Source organism: Oculina patagonica, chromosome 10 (assembly GCF_052425735.1).
Source record: "Oculina patagonica isolate OP01 chromosome 10, crgOcupat, whole genome shotgun sequence".
NCBI lineage: Eukaryota > Metazoa > Cnidaria > Anthozoa > Scleractinia > Oculinidae > Oculina > Oculina patagonica.
In genome coordinates, this window is record NC_135767.1 from 9,649,280 (window position 1) to 9,669,604 (window position 20,325).

Below are 20,325 nucleotides of genomic sequence, written 5' to 3' on the forward strand. Positions count from 1 at the left end.
TACAGAGCTATCGTAAATCCACCACCTTGGGGATCTTGGAAAAGCGGACGGAACTAGAGATGGTTACTTATACACAGGGTTGGAAATTAGCGCTCGCCCACTCGCCCAGGCGAGTGTGAACACAGACTTCCCAAGCTCAAAAGTCGTCTTTTTGATGTGTTTTTGAGAGCCTTTCGGGCGGCCGACTCTATATACGTGGTGTATGCGACAGCTTGTGTATATAGAGAAATGTATGGGAAAATTACGGATTCTCTAAACTCGGGTAAATAACTATCTATTTTGAAATCGCTAAATGGCGTCGGAATGGCTTCGAAAACGGCACAAGGCACAAGTAAGCGACACATTTGAGGTAGATAAACTTTATTTCAAAATAGATAGTTATTTACCCGATTTTAGAGAATACGGAGTCTCGCTTATATTTCATCAATCTGGTGTGTTTCTTTTCGCTGCTCCTACGAGTTGCTGTGTTTCTGAATGCAACGAGAAGTGATAGAAGGGTTCACTGTTTGCCTCTAAGGGAAAAAGTGGATCAATGCGCGCAATTCGTTGAGACGAAAGAAAGGAGTTCGCGATCGCCGCGGGAACTACCGGTATTGAGGTTTGTTCGCTTCATTCCAGGCTCGAAGATCTTAGGAAATTCGTTTAAATGACGAGCTTATGTGGTGTCTGGTGGTGTTCCAGCACGAGTTACATGGCCAGTACCTTTCCCAAGGTAAAGAAAAGCTCCACTTGTCTTCCAAGACATCCTCTGTCTCAAAAGAAAATGTTCATGTCTGGCTTTGTTCTAGCCTGCGTCTCTCCTCGCACTTCGCGCCCGAACTCCCCTTCTCCCTTTGAACGCCGGCCACGCAGGCTAGCTTTGTTCGCGTCCGATCCACTCGCATAAAATCGCACAATCAAATACTAACTAAGTGAATGAAATTCAACTGCCCCGATAGTTAAAGCTAGTGAAAGCATTGAGCCAAATAAGAACGACTTGGAGCTAAATGTAATCGCTTACACATTTTCTAAGATCTTCTGACCTGAAATGTAGCGAACAAACGTTATTCAAAGTTCCCGCGGCGATCGTGAACTCCTTTGTACTCCTTTCACTCGTCTCAGCGAATTGCATCGGTCCAATTAAACCGTTAACACTTCTATCACTTCTCGATCGTGGCATTCAGTTACCGTTAACACTTCTATCACTTCTCGATCGTGGCTCAGAAACACACCAGATCGACCAATAAGCAAGACTTCTGTACGAAAGCATTTGGAGTCAAGCTTTGATTGGCATATAAAGTTAATGGCGTGTAGCGTAACCTCGAACTGGCGCAGCCTCGCCCTCGCGCACTACGTTTTTCGCGCGCTGTCCTATCGCTGACGCGTACATTCGCAGTTTGCTCCCTCGCTGGTCCCCTCGCTGCAAGTATACGTAGTTATGTATAGTTTTCCGTCGCTGTGTTTTTCCTTTTTTCCGTTCGCTATTTTACCAGCCCGTGCTCCGGTAGCCGACCAACGGATCAACGTACGACGCTGTAATGCCATAAAACAAAAGGAAAGGCATGCTACAATTCGCGAACGACGTATTCGTAGACCGGTTGGACGGAGCCATGACAGACATAATTTTCGCCCACGCCGTCTTCCTTTGCGCGAATCTTTCGATTTAACTATTCAAACGTGTTCCTCTCAGCTTGTCGCCTCTGCTTCCACCTTGTCGCTAGCAGGTAAGTCGGTTGAGTAGTATAGAGGGTAGGCCACAAATACCACCACGAATTAGACGCTTTTATCGCAGCTGGAGTGCGTTTTTTGGCAAGTGTTAATGAGTCACGGTAAATTCCCCGACTTTGTTTACCCACGCGGAAAAAAACAAAATTTGCATACCATGTTCAGGCAAGCCCTTGACATGTTCAAACAAGCCCGTGACTGTCACGTCACGCGACGCTTTTTTGACAGGGTGCGATGAGTCATGATATTACAACGTCTAAAAATATCATTCGGGTAAACCCCGACACCCACGCACAAATTTGCATGCCGCTCGCGGCTTCATGTCAATTGAACATTTGCAGACATTGAAATATACATCAAGATGGGCCGAGGAAGAACTGGAGTTTTGATAACAAGTGGGAAAAAAAAAGTTAAAAGGTTTATTGGACCCCCTTTACAAACTTTTCAACATAATAAAATTGCTAAAGAAAACAATCAAACAGTGATTTTATTGTCAGAAGAGGCGATCGCACAGTTGAAAACTTTTGACAAAGAGCTTGTCGCAAACCTCTTGACAGGAAATTGACTCTTTTAAAACTGTTTTTTTTTGTACGTCTTAATATTTACCGGTAATTATTAAATTTAACAAACCTGTTTTTGTATTTATTGCTCCGTTTTTATTTGAAATTGCGACCAAAATTTTGTCTCCTTTTGATGCTTCTAATGAAACAAGGTCCTGTTTTTGGAAATTAGAAACGGTTGGACTGAGTGTGGCTGACCCCCTTGCACCATTTTCTGTTTGAACCTTGATCGCCACCTGTACTTCATCATTTACAACATTATCATCTTTTTTACTTAAAATAAGAAACTGCCATTCTTCAATTCTTCCATCAACGGGCATAATAAAGTAATTTAAATTAAAATTAAATTTAACCAAATAAAAAACAACAGAACTTGGGTGAAAATGGCCCCCAAGAGTAATTGTACCATCGGTTCCATCATAAAAACCGTTTATGACAAAATTTGTTATTTTTGGAAAATAGTTTTTTAACTCAAACCCATTCATATCAATATTCGTTTCAAGCACCATGTCTCCACTTGAAATAATGAAAGGCTTTTCAAAAACATCGCTTGGCACGTCCGCTTGATAACCCTTTACACCATAAGCAATTAAATAAGCTTGCTCACTTGCTTGTGACCCCGAGTAACCAGGATTGGTTATGTCAATAAAAAGTTTATCGTCACTGTTTGACGCATTTTTTTGTGAGTGAATGATTGTTCTCGTATATTTTGGCGTGTGATTGTTGAATCTTTTTGTATGATAATTGACAGTGTTACTTCCAAAAGGTGACGAAGCACTTAAACTCCAGTTAAGATCACTTTCTGGGAAGAAAAACTCAACACAAAGAGTGTAATCACCAGAGGGCAACCCGGTTAGGCCGATTTTAAGTCTTGAATTGAAACTGTTTCCAGATTTTACTAAATTAAAACGAAAAGCGCTTTCTTTGAGTAAGTGAACACCAGAGGTAAAATTCTCAACAACTGTTAATGAGTTAACATTTGTAACACCTTGAAAAGAAGATGCAGAAAAAAACAAATGTGAAAACAAATTTTCGTTTACTCCTGAAGAAATTGAGTGAGTTGAAACATACTTTTGCATTGAAACTAAGTTTACAGCGTCTTGGTCTCCGACAGGATTTGCAAGCTGTTTGATCGAATGGTCGTTCATTACCAAATTTTGATTAACAACACCCATTTGTCCAGGGTCACCTTTTATGCCAGCGGGACCTTGTGGACCAGTAGGACCAGTTGGGCCGGCATCTCCTTTTGGCCCTTTTGTTCCAGCAGGCCCAGTATGCCCAGCAGGCCCAGTGGCACCAGCGGGCCCCGTTGGACCTGTTTCACCTTTTGGACCAGCAGGACCAGCAGGACCAGTTGCACCGACGGGGCCAGCAGAGCCAGTTGCACCTTGGGGCCCTTGTGGACCAGCAGGACCAGTAGAGCCAGTTGGGCCGCTGTCACCTTTATCGCCTTTTTGACCAACGAAACCTCTTGACCCAGTTGGGCCTTGGGGACCTTGAGGACCAGTGTCGCCTTTCGGGCCAGCGGGGCCAGTAGGACCGCGAGAACCTTGTGGACCAGCAGGACCAGTAGGACCTTGGGGGCCTTGGGGGCCAGTGTCGCCTTTATGCCCAGCAGGGCCAATCGAACCTCTTGGGCCAGGGGGGCCGGGAGGGCCAGTTGTTGAAGAGCTGTCTGAAGGATGACCTGTGTCTCCGTTGAAAGCACCCATTATATATATTCGTCAAAATTTTTTTTCGTTGTTTTTTTTGGCCTGTCGTGATACAAAAAAGAGAATTTTTTTTCTGTTGCAAGATCAAGCAGACTTCTGTCTATGCCAAGCTCATCAGCAATACGATTATTTTCTCTTGGAAGAAAAGAAAAAATACAAAAATGGCTGCAGTTGTCACGGATATTTTTTGGAACTTTGAAAAAACATTGAGAAAGATAAATGACGCTGCAATGTCGATGTCTTCCGTTTATAAAGTAATTGATGATTTCGTTTTGATTGCTTTCACAAACCATGTCGTCAAATATGACTATTTTTTGGTTGTCATCTGTGAGTTCTTCAAGAGGAATAACGGTGTTGGTTGCCACAATAACTTCATAACCAGTTTCAGGATTGACTCTTTTTTCAAAATCGTCAAGAATCAACTGGTACTTTTCTTGATGAAGATTTTTTGCACAAAGATAAATTTTGTCGTAAACCAAAAGCTCATAAAGCATGTGTAAAAGAGTGTTTGTTTTTCCAGAGTTGCTTGGACCACAAATAAGCATGCGAAAAGTGTCAGATGGCATGCTTGTATGCCCCTGTTTGAAAGCACTTTGCGAATAAAACTCAGGATCGTAATTCGGAATCTTCATTTTTTAGTCGTTATATATATACGCAAAAAGATGTCGATGAAAAAATGGCGAACACTTGCTGAAAAAAAGGCCGCTGTTGAGCAGCAAAATGAAAAAATACTTACTGCAATGAAAAACAAAGCGATTGAAAAAAAATTTGGACAGCTTTCAGGTGAGGAGGTATTTAAACCGCTGACACGAAGGTTTGACCGCGCCTTTACAGCGCAAAAAGATACTGAAGAAGTGCCAGACTATGCCTTAGATGCTTTTGATGCAATCAACCCATTTGATGGAGATTTCAGGCCAGATGAAGAAACACCCCCTGTAACTCCTCCTTTGACACCAGATGCAGAAACTTTTTTGCAGTTACCCGTACCTGACTATTCAATAGCTGAATCTGACCAAGATTTCGAAGACGACACCCCCGAATCAACACCACCACCAACACCAACATCATCACCGGTTCCCACTCTTGCAGAAGGGGAGGATGATGATGATGATGATGCAACGAAAGGTGGTGTTGATGATGATGCAACAAAAGGTGATGATGATGCAAAAGAGGGCGATGCCGCAACGCCGCCACAAGACTTGTCTCAGTCAGTTGAACGCGCCAAATGGGGGACACCACAAAATCCAGGAATTCAGGGATCAGAATCAACTGATTTGCAGGTGCTGAACAGCATGTTAACGAAAAATAAAGACAACCCCGACTATGTCGTGAAAAGCCCAAAATCAAAATATCACGGTTACACTATTCCAGACATACAAAAAGCCCGAGACGCAATTTTAGAAAAAAGGGGAGAAATGAAAGCAAAATCTTCTTCCGTTTTTGAAAAAGAACCACCCGATCAAGAGGGGAGTGGTGTTGTTGATGTAAACGCTCTTGTTGACAGGCTTTATATAAGCCTCGGTTCAATTGAGGCAGGAAACACTTCAAAAAAGTTGCGCAGACAAATAGTTTTATTGCTGCAAATGTTAACAAAACAAAAAGCGCTGACAACAAAAGAAGCAAAAAAAATTTTTGATAAGTATATAGGATGAAACATCTTAACCTTTTGCTCAACTCCGCGATTGCGAAAAAGAGTGATGCAAGAAATGAACCTCATGACTTTAAAATTCACTTTTCACCCCCAATTGTTTTGGACCCTTCAAAAAGGTACAAAGCGGCAATGAACGAGCTTGTAACAATGAGCTATTCTTGGTACAATGTTTCAGAAAAATATAACAATAACAAATTTAAATGGAAGAAAAAAAGTGACTCAGACTGGATTGATGTTACCATTCCTGATGGAATGTATGATTACAAAGACTTGAACGACGCTTTTCAAACTCTTACAGGAAAAACTGATGATTCAAAAGACATTTTTGAACTTTATTTTTATACCACGACATACAGAGTCACAATTTTGATTGCAAAGGATTACGAGCTTGATTTAAGAGAAGGCAATTTTTCAGATCTTATTGGTTTTGAAAAAAAAATCTTGAACGATGCAAACAACGTTGGCGATCATGTTCCAAACTTGACGAGAGGGGTAGACTGGATTTATGTTCATTGCGACCTTGTTTCAAGAGCTGTTGACAACATTGAAGACGATGTTTTGTACACGTTGTCAACATCGACTCTTCAAATATCTTATCCATTTTCGAAAGAGCCTCGTCGACTCTTGTGGCATCCAGTTAACAAATACCGAATTAACTCGATAAGAATCAGAATCAGTGACGGACTTGGAAATGACCTTTTTTTGAACGATCAACCTGTCGCTTTGAGCATCTTCATTGAAGAATACGAATGATTTTTTTGACAAAGTATAGGATGAATCACCCAAGCGAGTGGACGAGAGTTTACGACAGAGGTCGATACAGATATCAGCACAAAGGAACGGGGGTCATAAGAGATACTCTAATGGCAATAGGAAAACGATTTGCGAAAAAGGGGAAAAAAAAGGCAAAAAAGGTTGCCAAACAAGCCGCTGAAAAAGCCGTGGGAAAAGCGGTTGAAAAAACGGCAGAAACTACCAAAAAGATTTCAGAGCGCGGCGCAGAAAAAATTCAGCAAGTTTTAAAAAGAAAAGAAAGTTTTTTACCTGATTCACGAAAAAAGCTTGAAAACTTGGTGAAAGAAAAAGGACTTAACCCAACATCAAGAAAAAAGCTTGAAAATATTTTAAGAAAAAAAGAAGAGCTTAACCCAACATCGAGAAAAAAGCTTGAAAATATAAGAAGAGAAGCAATGTTGAAGGTGAACCAAATGATCGCAGAAAATTAAATTTTTTTTGCAGAATATATATACCCGGCTTCGAGAGCGATGTTTAGAAGCGCCAAGTTTTTGGAAAAAACTGAGTTTGTGCGTTTTGGGTTAGACAAGGCCATTTCCATTCCTGGAAACGATCTGCGCCAGGCCAAAAGTGGCTACAAATTTTTCGTGACTGACAGGGACAACTGGTACGACTGGTACAACGCTTACTTCCGAGCAGATTTTACATTCGAAGTGGTCGCAGATAGCGCGGGAATTGCAGCAAACACCGAGGCGGCCCCAATTAACGGCTCTTTTTCTTTGTTGAAAAAACTTGTGGTTAAATCTGCGGGCAAAACACTTTATGATGTTGACAACATTCACAAGCTGATATTTATCAAAAACTTGTTAGATTATTCTGATGACTACGCCAGAAGCACCGCAAAAAGCCAGTTTTGGTATCCAGATACAACTGCTCAGCGTATAACAACAGCGGCATCAACAAACCTTGGAAGTAAAGAAAGGGGAACTTTGTCAAACCAGAAAAAAATGGTAAACACGATCATTCCTCTTAACAGGTACTCTTTTTTTGAAGGGCTCAGTGACAAGCTTTTACCGCCAATGCAGCTTGAGTTTGAAATAACCTTGCAGTTTGACACAGAATTGATTTGGCAGGAAGGCGCTACAGCAAGGCGAATTGTTGTGAAAAACTTTGAGCTTTGGGTTCCGATGCTAAGGTTCACGAGCGAAGGGCAAGTGCTTGTGAACGAAGACTTTTTAAAACCAAGAAAGTGGACTTACATGAATGAAATGATGCAGCCTAGCAGCCGCCGGCGTGATGCTTTTGGTGCTTGGCAAATAAATCCCGGAATCAAAGACGCAAAGCACGTCTTCATCTTCATTCAGCGATCCGCAAAAGTAAACACTCTTTCCGAGAACCCATACTTTTTTGACACTTTCAATATTGATGGTGACAACTCAGCAAAGCTCGCCACTTGCAGGCTGCAGTACGGTTCTTCTCAGTATTATCCTGAGCTGGAGTACGACGAAAATTTTAAGCTGCGAATCCTCAACGACGCGATGAATTACCGTTACCGAAAAAATGATTACAATACAGGAGTTCAGCTGCATACAAGCAACTTCGAAACACTTTACCCTTTTCTTTACTTCGACCTTCGAGAAAACAAAGACAACTTGACAAATGACCCAAAGCAGATGGTTTTTCACTACCGACTTAACGAAGCGGCAGATGAGGATTACATAGTTTACGCAGCTATTTTGTATGAAACCGAAATGGTTTTGAGGGCGGTGGGTAACGAACTGGTTGCGGTCTAAATTTTTTCACAAAATATATACAAGATGACTTCTTACTACCCGCGTAAGGTCGTGCTTTCTGAGGGACAAAAAGAAAGCCTTGCCAAGGCGTTTTCAAACAAAACAGCAATTACACTGAGACTAAAGTACGAAGACATTTCCGGAGGAGTCGGAAGCACTTTGCATTTGACCGCCAGTCAAATCAAAAAAATCAAGCAAGCCGTCAGCGACAAAAGGGGAGTTGATCTGAAAATGAGCAAAACGCAGATCAAGAACTCACTCAAAATTGTTAAGGCCGCAGTTCTCGGAAAAGGGATGCAGGTAAAACCGCCAAAAGGTGGCAATGGTATGAGAGTTATGCCTGCACACGTGATGCGGCGGCCGCCTCCATTCATTGGAACTTGGGGAGAAAAAAAATGAATTTTAAGGACGTTCCTTTAACTGATTTTGACCTGTTTGCGTGGTGTGATCAACTCAAAATCCCGATAAAAGGTGTTTTTTCAAGAAACGAATTTTTGCCAAAAAATCACTCTCCCTGCATAATCAACATGGACGACTTGGGCGGCCTTGGTACTCATTGGGTTTGTTGCTTTCGAAAAAGAGAAAAAGAAAGCTATGAGTACTTCGACTCTTTCGGTTTGCCCCCACCCGCAGAATGGGAAAATGAGCTTGTTCTTGAAGGAAAAAAGAGCTTTTTGCGAAACGACAACCAGATTCAGTGGGAAAAAAGCGTGCGGTGCGGTTACTACTGTTTGCTTTTTTTGAACGAACGAAACAAAGGGCGGTCGTTTAAGAAAATTCTTGAAATGTTTTCTGGCGATTTGTTGAAAAACGAAGCTGTGGTCAAAAAGTATTTTTTGCATCAAGTATAAAATGAAGGTGTATTGCGTTAAAGAAAGAAAGTTTACTCCCAACGTGCCCGGCAGTGAAAAAGTGGTAATAACCAAAAATGCCCGAAAAATGTTGAAAGCCAAGTGCGAAAGCTGCGGCATCACAAAAACAAGGTTCCTTTCGAAAAGCCAGAGCCAAGGAGGCGCTTTAGCAAGGCACAAGACACGCTTGGTTGACAAAATCGCCGAGGGAGCAAGCATGTTTTTGTCTGGCCCCTCTCCCTCGTTTGCAACGGCAGCTGCGAAACTTGCGGGGCAAGCATTCAAAGGAGTGAGCGACAATGTCAAATATTTTCGAAGAACATAAATTAAACAAAAAAAGACAAAAAAAAATAAATGGAAATTCAAAAAGTTTACTGCGTGAAAGAAAGGCGTTGCACTTACAACGAGCCTTATACCAAAAGAACTGCGATAAACATCGAAGGTCAAAAAATTCTTGAAGCAAAATGCATCAGTTGCGGCATAAAAAAGGTTGTTCGTTATGACCCGGTAAAAGGTTTTTGGACTCCTAAAGGCGCTTGGAAAGCCAAGCAAAAAACAGAAATTTTTTCTACAGGTATATAAATGAAAGTCTATTGCGTAAAAGAAAGACAGTTCACTCCCAATGTGGAGGGAAGCGAAAAAATCGAGATGACAAAAAATGGCCGAAAAATGTTAAAAGTGAAATGCGCCAGTTGCGGAATAACGAAAACAAGATTCGTTTCAAACAAAACGGGGGCAGGCGTTGACATTCACAAAGCCATCGGCAAGCTACCAAAACCAAAAAAAGGTTGGACTCTACCAGGTCACAACTACACTGGTCCCTACAATCCTCTTGAAAAGCAGCTTACATACGATCCGAAGACCGGAAAGATATTGAAAATCATGCAGAAGCCTACCGGGGCGACAGACGCAGTCGCGATGCAACACGACGTTGATTATTCCGTGTGCGAAGGAAAAAAAGACGTGAAAGGTTGCAAACATGCTGCAGACAGAAAAATGGTGAAGGCGCTTGATGCAATTCCCAAAAACAAGCGCCAGTGGGGGCACACTTTGGCAAGAAACACTATCGCGTCAAAGCAGAAGGTCGGCTTGGGTGTCGGTGAAACGATCAACAAAAAGGTCGGTGAGAAAATTCCTGGTTTTAAGCAGGCTCAAGATCTCGGCATGTTGTTAACAGGAGCTCTCGGTGGAGATAAAAAGCTTCTTGAAAAATATTGGTCAGGAGACATAGCAAAGGGCGCTTTCAACACCAAAACGGGGTTTTTCAGCAAAAAGTTTTGGACTCACCCTTCAGAAAACCAAGACCCTTCTTGCTCAGCCACAGTTTATAACAAAAAAACAGGAAAATGGGTTAATCATTATTGTGATTAAATCAAAAAAAAATTTTTTTGTCTTCAAGTATAATGGCCCCCGCTACCCAATACAGACGAGCCGAAATCAAGGCAATGAAACTGACCTTGGAAAATCAGCAGGCCCACTACGAAAAGACTTCCGCCAAATTCAAGCGCTGGCATACTCGCTGTCAAACAGCTTGCGCTTTAACGGGCGGTGCCGCGACGATTCTTACCGGCTCAGGTCTCGCAGCTTCGCTTTCCGCTGTCGGCATTGTCGTTGGCGGGCCTTTGATTGGAATAGCAACAGTTTTTTCTCTCACTTCAACTTCTTTGGGCGTCACTGTCAAGTTTTTCTTGCAAAAAGCAAAAAAACACAAAAAAATACTTTCACTTGCGGAAGAAACTCTGTTTGCAATCAACTCTCTCACTTCTGCGGCCCTTGAAGACGGACAAATTTCTGACGACGAATACCAAGAAATCGTCAAAAAGTACAGTGCCTTCTCTTCGAAAAAAACAAAACTGCGTTACTCAAATCACACTGACAGCGCTCGCTCCCACCAATCTTGAAAATGTTTTTCGGCAGTTTTTTTCGTTTTTTCATTTTTCGTCAAATTTTCCTCCAGCTTTTTGATCATTTCTTCTTTTTTTGGCCAAGAATCTGGTAGCTTTTTAAAATAAAAATACAAAAAACATGTGTAGTTAATATGTTTTTTTTTTTGGCAGTCTTTCACCACGTTTGCCAAAAATCGCAGCCTTGATGGATCAAAATCTTGCCAAACAATACCGTTTTTTGTTAAAACTGTTTTCAAATATGACAAGTTCGCTGTCGGCGCAACCGACCTTTTTTCTGTCTCTTCCAGGTATTCGAAACCGTGGGGTTCTTGAAAAACGATTGGTTCAAAAGTTTTCTTTTTCGCAACAAGAACCAAACAGAAATTTTGGATATCTTTTTTTGTCAATGGTTTTGCCCCGTAAAGCACACCATAAGGGTCATCAACAAATGGTTTTTTGTCTTTTAGCCACTTGAGGCTTAAAGATTTGACAAAGTTATAATAAATCGTAGTCATATTATCACTAAAGCCTGCAAGGGTACAAGTGCAATCAACGAATTTTTTTTTTCTTCCATGTTATATTAAGTCTTTTAAGTTCAAATGGAAAATAATAAATTGGAGGCACGTTACTACAGCCCTCAAGGATACTGGAAAGGAATTTCTGCAATAAAAAAATTAGCCCAAGCCGCAAAGGTTTCCGAAGATACTGCAAAAAGGTGGCTCGGAAAACAAGCTTCTTGGCAAATCTACCTTCCCGCACCACGATACGTTCCTCGTCCAAAGTTTGATGTATCTTCTCCCAACGCGGTCCACCAGGCGGACCTTCTTTTTCTTCCTCATGACAGATTGCCGCGAGGGCGAAAAGTTTACAAATACGCGTTGACTGTTGTTGACGTTGCCAGCCGTTACAAAGAGGCCGAGCCTTTGACCTCAAAAGATTCAACTGAGGTTGCAAAAGGTTTTCGGGCAATTTACAGGCGTAGTGCACTGAAATGGCCACAAATGCTGCAAGTTGACCCCGGGCGCGAATTTATGGGCGCTGTTACCAAAGAAATGGAAAATCAAAAAACAGCTATTCGACGCGGGCGTGTTAACATTCACAGAGATCAGGCCATTGTTGAACGTTTCAACCGCACACTGGCAGAGCGCCTGTTTGGTTATCAGTACAGTGTCGAGTTGACCCTGCCATCTGGCCAGCGGTCGACAGCGTGGGTTAAAAGGCTACCCGAAGTAATTGCCGCTCTGAACAACGAAGTTACACGGCTGACGGGCAAAAAACCCTCAGAAGCTATTAAATTAAAAGCCGTTGCCGCCAAGCCGTCGACTCCTTATTTGAGGCCTGTTGGTAAAAGCGAAAAAAAGCTCCCCTCCTCCGTGAATGTTAGATATTTGTACCAGCCGGGTGAGTTAGAAGGTGGCGTAAAACGTGCCACCGATCCAATCTGGTCTTTAAAAGTCTTTTCGCTTGAAAGAGCTGTAATGAAACCGAACGAACCTGTTTTGTATTACTTGCAAGACGGCCCTAAGCGTGGCTTTGTGCGCGAGGAGCTGCTCGTAGTACCTCCTGATACCGCCCTTCCACCAGTCAATGCCAGCTAAACGTGATATTCAATCGGTTCGGTATGTATTCCATCTTCAAGCACCCAACGTTTGTCGTAATAGGCGCTCAAACCCAGTTTTTCCTGCTCGTAAGTTACCATTTTTCCTTCCTTCATACGGAAGCCTCTGTTTGTTGCCATGTCCTTATGACCATTCAGAGCGGCCTTAAATCCTTGCCATCTTATTTCGTTTTGCGTCTTGGACATCCCCTTAGTGCTGAACTTCTTTTTTTCACCTTCTGGTTCCTCAATAAAATAACACTTTGAGCAGAGCGCAATCATCCGGCTGCCCGTACACTCTAGCTTAAAGAGCCCTGGTGTGCGGCCGCTCCACTTATCCCAAGCCAGCCATTGTTTTTTTTGGGCCTCAAATTCTTGTGTTAGCTCAGGTTTAACGATGTCCACGAGCTTCGAAGCAGAAATGGCCATGTAACAACTGTCTGTGTCCATCTGAATTAGCTCAAAGTCCTTTCTATCAACATACTTATCCAAAAAGTCGTAGTAAAATTCCAAAATGCGCAGCTTTGCCAACTGGTAAACAGCGATCCCAACTTGAAAAGGCCTGCTGATTGTTATTCTTGGCTTGCGGCTTTCCAACTCGTACGCTTGCCCGATTTCATCTAAGTCACTAAAATACGCACTTCGCAGGGCTCTGTCAACCACTTTCTCATCTTTGGTGTATATCACATTCATTTGCCGTTCTAGTGCCTCGATCAGCTTCCCGTATGGAGTGTTTCCAAACAGCTTAAACACGTCAGCCAGCAAGGCCTTGCTCTTATCAACATCACCTGTTCTCCGCGCCTCTGTCACTTGTTCTACAAACCAGGCGAAGATCTTTTTCGGTTGATAGTCAATCGTTCGGTAAACCGCCGTTATCTCTGCCCCGTGTTCCACATACCAGCGCAGCAGTGGAGCATACAAAAGAATTTTTTTGGCTGATAGGGCCCCAACGAGCTTTTTACCATCTCCACGATTTCTTTTTGTTTTTTTCAAGTATTCATACATGTGTTGTGGAACGGCTTCGGCTGGCACCTCTTTGTTGTAAAAGAATGGCGGCATCTCTTCAAACTTTTTCCACAAATTTTTTGGAATTTCTATGTCAACTTCCGCAAATCCAAACCATTTGGGTATATGAGAAGGGTTTTCTCCTTTCAAGTTTTGCATAAGGGCATAGGCAGCAAAGGTTTCCATTCCTGTATAGTACCGAAGTTGTTCTTTTCCGCATGGCATGTCTTCTAACATTGTTGACAAATAGAGGGCATTTGCGTCGTAGCCAACGATGTTTTTGCACAATTTTGCTTTTTCGAACTGGTGGTCTCTTATCTTTGTGACGTCAACTTCGTGGTACCTTGTGAATACTATGCTCGGTCCTCCAACAACAGCCCCTTTCAGCATATAATACGCTTGTTTGCTCGGGCTGTACATTTCTGCTCCCCTCTCAACCGACCCACGAAGCAAGTAATGCAAACTCACGCCTGGAATGCTGACGGCGTCTTTTAGGATGTCAACACCCTTTTCAGTGTAAAAAGCTTTCATTTTTTCTAGAGCTTCTAGGCCGGGAGCCACATCAAGGTTATTGTAATAGCGAAGCCAATCTGCAAAAGTTCGCATTCCCTTTTCTCGAAACAGTTTTTTACAAGCTTTCCATTCTGAAAGTTTTAGCACAAAAGAGTTTTTCAACTTTGAATACCAAGCAAGATAATCTGGCAACCCTGGGTAGTCAAGCTTCTCGGGGGAGTCAAACCACTCATAAGGAAACCACGATTTCGTAGCCTCACATCCGTATGCCTTAACCCACTTTTCATAGCTTGTTCCTGGCCCAAGGTAGTTGATAATGTCAAGGAAACGGAAGCCCTGAGTGAGCAAGAACATGATTTTGTTACAGTTTTTTGCCACTCTGACTTTGCCCGTTGTGTCAGCAAGGCGGTCTGCAAAGTTATTTTTGATCAGATTCAGATCGTAACTGCCAGAGTTGAACCCAACTACAGGAACCTGGTTGCACCATTCCTCAATTTTTTGTCGCTGCGCTTTTGGAAGCAGGCCAACGTCTTTTGGCATGAATTTCGCTCTTACTTGAGCCCGGATGTTTTTTCCGCGTCTCTCCAGCTCTTCCATAAACTTGCGGACCAGCTCCGCGGGGTCTCTTTCACAGATGTGGGTGGGCTCTCTTTCAAGGGTGTCACCGATGCTTACCGAGATTGGCACGTGTGCGTTTTCGATCGTGAGTGTTGGCGTTGGTTCCTTTCTCTGATTATTGTCGCCATACGCCTCGAAATCGTACAAAATCGCGTGCGGGTAGCTTTTTGTTTGCGCCCGCGGTGTATCAACAACGATTTTCCTTACTTCGCACGCCCAAGCCTCGATCACGCGGTAGCCGGCCCTTCGTAGCAATCTTGTACGTTTCATTGTGGCTTTGAACCTGTCTTCGCGTGTTTGGTCGTTGCGGTCAATGATTTTGTTACGATCTTGCGGGTAACATTTTCGACACCCGTGCCAGTGGCAGCCGTGGTATTGAAATACAGTTTTGGAAATAGGGTCGTACCCGTCGACAGGTGCGCGCTCAACCCAACGCTCGCCACCATGTCCGCACATTGCGTGGTGAATGTGAATTTTCCGCCGCTTGGCTTCTTGGTCAAGCCACCGAAGCGATTCTTTGGAAGCTTGATGGTTTGGATAGAAAGCCTTCTCAAAGCTTGTCTGCGGTTCTTCAACCTTTTTGCCCGGGCAATCAATTATTGTTTTTCCTTGGCTGCAAGTTTGATAATGGCGTTTAAGGCTGCAAGCTTGTGTAAATCTCGCGTTGCAATGGGCGCATGCATACGTCTTGGCTAACCTTTTAATATCCTTAATGACAAACGCGTGCCCTTCGAAAGTGCCGATTGTCAGAATGTTCTTCAGCACAGCTGGAGGGTTTCTTTTTAGGTGCCATACGACTTCCTCATCTTTTACCCTCACAGGCTCATAAACTCGGATGCCGAGCCAATCAGAAAAAGCGGCACCCTGATTCAGATGCCTTTCAACTTTATCTAATTCATCAAGAGATGTTTTTGGACAGTCAGTCGGCACAGTTTCGAGTTTGAAAAAACTCTTTGCGAGACCTCGGGCTGCTGCTGTGCTTCGATCAATACGCGCTCCTCGGTGCACAGCAATACAACGCCATAGACACAAATTATCTTGATAGGTATCTAGCGCCACCATCGACCGGCCATGAGCAAGGTTGCGCAGCCAGTCTGGTAAGGGGCCAGTGCCTAACAGCGGTTGACGGTCAAGCACAACCTTTACATCAACATTAAAAAAGCTTTCAAACTTCCACTTTGTAGAAGGTCTTTTAATATTGTCAGCGGCCAGGCGTTTTGTCTCCTGTTCGGTCAACCATTTTTCCGCTGCAGAAAGCTTATTAATCCAAGGTGAGCCTTTGTTAATGTAGTAAACAATGACCGTATCATCATCAATGTTGCGCAACCGATACGAGTAAGTATGCCTGATATAAAACGCTGTGTTTACCTTTTCTCGAATTTTTTCCATAAAGTTTGGTGTAAGGTCTTTTTCCAGACCTCTAATGAAGCGCCATCGAATAAAACGCCGGCCACTATTTTCCTCCCCCTCGTCTTCCGCGTCATCAAAAAGGTTTAAAATCTCATTCTGATAATTTGTTTCCACCCAATTTTCGTGTGGTACAAAAGGATCAAATTCATTTTGAATGTTCTTCCTTTTTTGCTCCTTCTTTTCTTTGTGACGAAGTCGCTGAGGGGGTTTTGGGTGATACTTTTGTGCAAGCAACGGTTTTAGCAAACGCTTTTGCACTTCAAGAGGGATCGGTTCATCCAGTATATTACGGACAACTCCACGAAGTGGGCCCGACATTTGAGGCATTCGCTCAATTTGTTGCTCAACAAACTTGTCAAATTGACTTGCTTTGTTCGCGGTCAACAAGGTCTTGCTGAAAGCCATGTAACTAAAAAGCACAAATGTTCAATTGACATGAAGCCGCGAGCGGCATGCAAATTTGTGCGTGGGTGTCGGGGTTTACCCGAATGATATTTTTAGACTTTTGTAAGTTGTTTTCATTCCTGTGTGCTTAAAATCTGAGTTCTAAGCACTCTGGATTGAAAAATCTATTGTTTTACACGTGCACAACTATTGTTCTTTTGATTTAATGCACGTGATATCAATTATGACCCCTTGCCGTCTAATTCAGTGTGGTATTTGTCGAATTACGTTAAGAGCGTGACAGTCACGGGCTTGTTTGAACATGTCAAGGGCTTGCCTGAACATGGTATGCAAATTTTGTTTTTTTCCGCGTGGGTAAACAAAGTCGGGGAATTTACCGTGACTCATTAACACTTGCCAAAAAACGCACTCCAGCTGCGATAAAAGCGTCTAATTCGTGGTGGTATTTGTGGCCTACCCTCTATACTACTGGTTGCCTTCCATCTTTGCCTTCGTTTTCAAACCTTTGTCTCGCGTTGGTTTCGCTCGGCGGGCCACGCTCGCTGGAACCGCGGCTTTTACATCGCCCCGCCACCACCCCCTTTAGTCGTCGCACGGATCTTAACTTTCGCGGCACCTTTCCGCCCACACTGGTCCGTATTTGGCGTCAACATCGCGGACAGCCCTTGGAGTGGCCCCTCGACAATTCACAGGACTTGCAGGCATCGACTCACAAATGCTTCTGTCACGAACACAGGATCCGGACTCTCAGACACTACTGTAAGTTACACAAGACTCACAGACCCTGCCGTCATCTACGCTGGATTATTGGACGCTGCAGTCTCGCACACTGGTCTCACGGACGCCGCTTTCACGATCACAATGCTCCAAACGCTCCTGTCACGCACACAGGATTCGCAAAGGCTCCTGTCACGCACAAAATTCTCGCAAACGCTCCCGTCACGTACGCTCCTGTTACGAACACAGGACTCGCGAACGCTCCTCTGACCAATTTAACCCTGGCTACCCGACGCTCTTGTCGTGCACACAGACCACCCAGAGCTCCTCTCTCGAGCACAGGCTTCACAAACGCTCTTGTCACGTACGCTGTTTCCCAGACGGTGCTGCACGTACACAAGCCTCTTACACGCTCCTTTCACTTCTACTGGAGATGCTGAAGATAGTCCGAGATGCTGCTGCCACCAACACAAAACTCCAGGAAGATCCCATCCCATTCATAGAACTATCACCCGCAGCTGTCGTGAATACAGGACTCGCAAACGCTCCTGTCGCGAGCACAGGAAATGCAAACGCTCCAGTCTCGAGCACAGGACTCGCAATCGCTCCAGCCTCGAGCACAGGACTCGCAAACGCTCCTGTCACGAGCACAGAACTCGCTAAAGCTCCTGTCACAGGCACAGGACTCGCAAACACTCCCGTTGCGGGAACAAGACTCGCAAACGCTCCTGTCACGAGCACAGGTCTCGCAACGCTCCTGTCACGTACAGAGGTCGCATAATCACTTCCGGCAAGTAAACTGCTGCTCCCGTTTCGAACACATCACGTCTCGTAGACAATGCCGTCTCCCACACATGACTTTCAGACGTTCCTCTCATTTTTACTGGTCTCCAAGATGCCGCTAGCTCCACCACAGGACTCCAGTAAGCTCCCTTCGCATACACAAAACTCTCAGCCACAGCTGTCGCAAACGCTCCTGTCATGAAAACAGAACTCGCACCCGCTCCTGTCCAGCACACAGGATTCGCACAAGAGGAGTCAAGCTTTGATTGGCATATGAAGTTAATTGCGTGTAGCGTAACCTCGAACTGGCGCTGTCTTGCCCTCGCGCACTACGTCTTTCGCGCGCTGTTGTTTCGCTGACGCGTACATTCGCAGTTTGCTCCCTCGCTGCAAGTAGTTAGTTTTTCGTCTCCCACCCTCCCATATAGACCCCCTTTTTCTGTGTCCTTTCTCCGTGTGACTTATGCAAAGGGCTCGCTGTGGAGTCGGTTTCCATAGCAACCGTCCAAGCACCTACCTCTCAGTCGGGTCCCCGCCTTCGCTTTGGGGGCTACTCCGCTGGTGCCTCGTCCCTTTGCATTCCCGGCAAAACCCCGCTCGTTGCGTAGCGTAACAGACAATAATATATCAATGCCAAAACAAACACCGAAGCCTGACTAGCCTCGCTTTCATGCAGCTCGTTCCAGGCATCGACCGAGTGATCCGCCATATTTGCATTCGTTGTATACAATTCCTGTTCTACGTATAAACGCTACCTACTTGTGCCATAGATTTTCCGAATTTAAACAGACATGTTTTGGTTGCTTCGAAGAGGGTTACACTTACAAGTGATCATATGATGTGACTCGGTAAATATTCCTCCGACATTGGTAAGGTTACCACCAGTGCTTAAAATGCTTTATATTGTAAATATAGCCTAGCCTCCTCCGCAGGGTCTCAAATTGAAAAGAACCGAAGAAAACCAGAGAAACGCGCAAATAATGGGATCAGGCTTCCTGTGTACGTCAGGTGTGTACGTGTTATGTGAACCGGAAGCGCGGAGGGGGGAAGAGGGAAAGAGAAACGCCTGCCATATATATAAAGTACATTGTGTCTAGATACCCGGCAGCCGGGAAGTCTTTTCAAAATACTACATACCCGGCAGTCTGAAATTATTCTAGAATTTCCACGGAAAAACCAATCCAATCCTCCTCAAAACTATAGATCTTTGCTTAGAAATGCCAAGCGATTTCAATTATAGTTTTGGCTTTGTGTTTGAGGAAATTTTCGAGCTTGGGCATACTACAAAATCTTGATTCTTCGACACTTAGAAAAAATTCGTACTCTGACTCCGGTGTCAATTCTTATAGAATAATTTCTACAAAAACTGAAGTTGAAACCCTGCGAGAGTATTCGATATTTGCTGAGAAATGCGAAGCGATTCTAAATAATGTTTTGCTTTTGTTGTGGACGAATTCTCTTGGCTTCGGCGTACTATAAAATCCTCGACTCACAGGCATGGTTGTTCAAAAGACTAGATACCCGGCAGTCAAAAATTCATGAATAATCAATACATTCAATATCCACAAAAATGATGGTGCCCCGGAAAATTCACGGTTCCGCGAACGTAACGTGTATTTTACCTACCTATAGAACCCCGAAAGTACCGGCGCTTTGAAAAAGTCCTAAAAAGGGATACCCTTATTAGTTACTAGGTCCAGTAGGACCCAGACCTAGATCAACAGAACCTCAACGCTATTAGGCACACGTTGCGAACTGATCTGAGAGTGGTCTCCTCACTGAGGGGACAAATCCACTGAATTTGAAAAAATCTACTTGAGTGACTATATATAGAGGAACGCTTTGTATTTCTATTTAACCGAGAGCTTCGTCGCTTCCAACGCTAAGCCGTTTAGCCCACAGAAGAACTCCGTCGCTTCCAACACTGAGTTCGTTTTGGCGCGAAACCCAACACCACGTGCAACCTTTGTCACGCCACTTAAGTGTCACACCGGAAGTTACATCGGTGGCGGACTTTCGTCACCGAACGCTCAAGCGTTTTGTAGCTATTTTGTACTACTTTGCCGAGGCAATTGTTGAGGCCTTAAGTTGGAAAATCGCTTGGTATTTCTACACCGACATCTCAGCAGGTTCAAATGGAAATTTTGATGGAAAAACGGGAAGCATTTTTGACTGCCGGGTATGTAGTCTTTGAAAAATCGTGCCCGTGAGTCATATAAAGTTCGTACAATTTGTGCAAAACCAAACTGACATTGTAAAAACTCGCTTGGTATTTCCGACCAAAAATTGAAATACTGAAATACTCTCGGGAGCTAAGTTTCAATGATCATTTTTGTGGATATTGAATGTATTGATTATTCATGAATTTTTGACTGCCGGGTATCT

General features: G+C 43.7%; 1 protein-coding gene across 1 annotated transcript; it reads right to left on the minus strand.

Annotated features, from left to right (window-relative positions):
• Positions 1–3,236: 3,236 nt before the first annotated feature.
• Positions 3,237–4,074, minus strand: LOC144628690 (uncharacterized). Its single transcript, XM_078486821.1, has 2 exons — positions 3,336–4,074; positions 3,237–3,252 (listed from the first exon to the last, which is right to left on the minus strand). Exons 1-2 carry the CDS (start codon positions 3,974–3,976, stop codon positions 3,237–3,239), a joined length of 657 nt encoding a protein of 218 aa, XP_078342947.1. The 5' UTR covers positions 3,977–4,074.
• Positions 4,075–20,325: the final 16,251 nt, after the last annotated feature.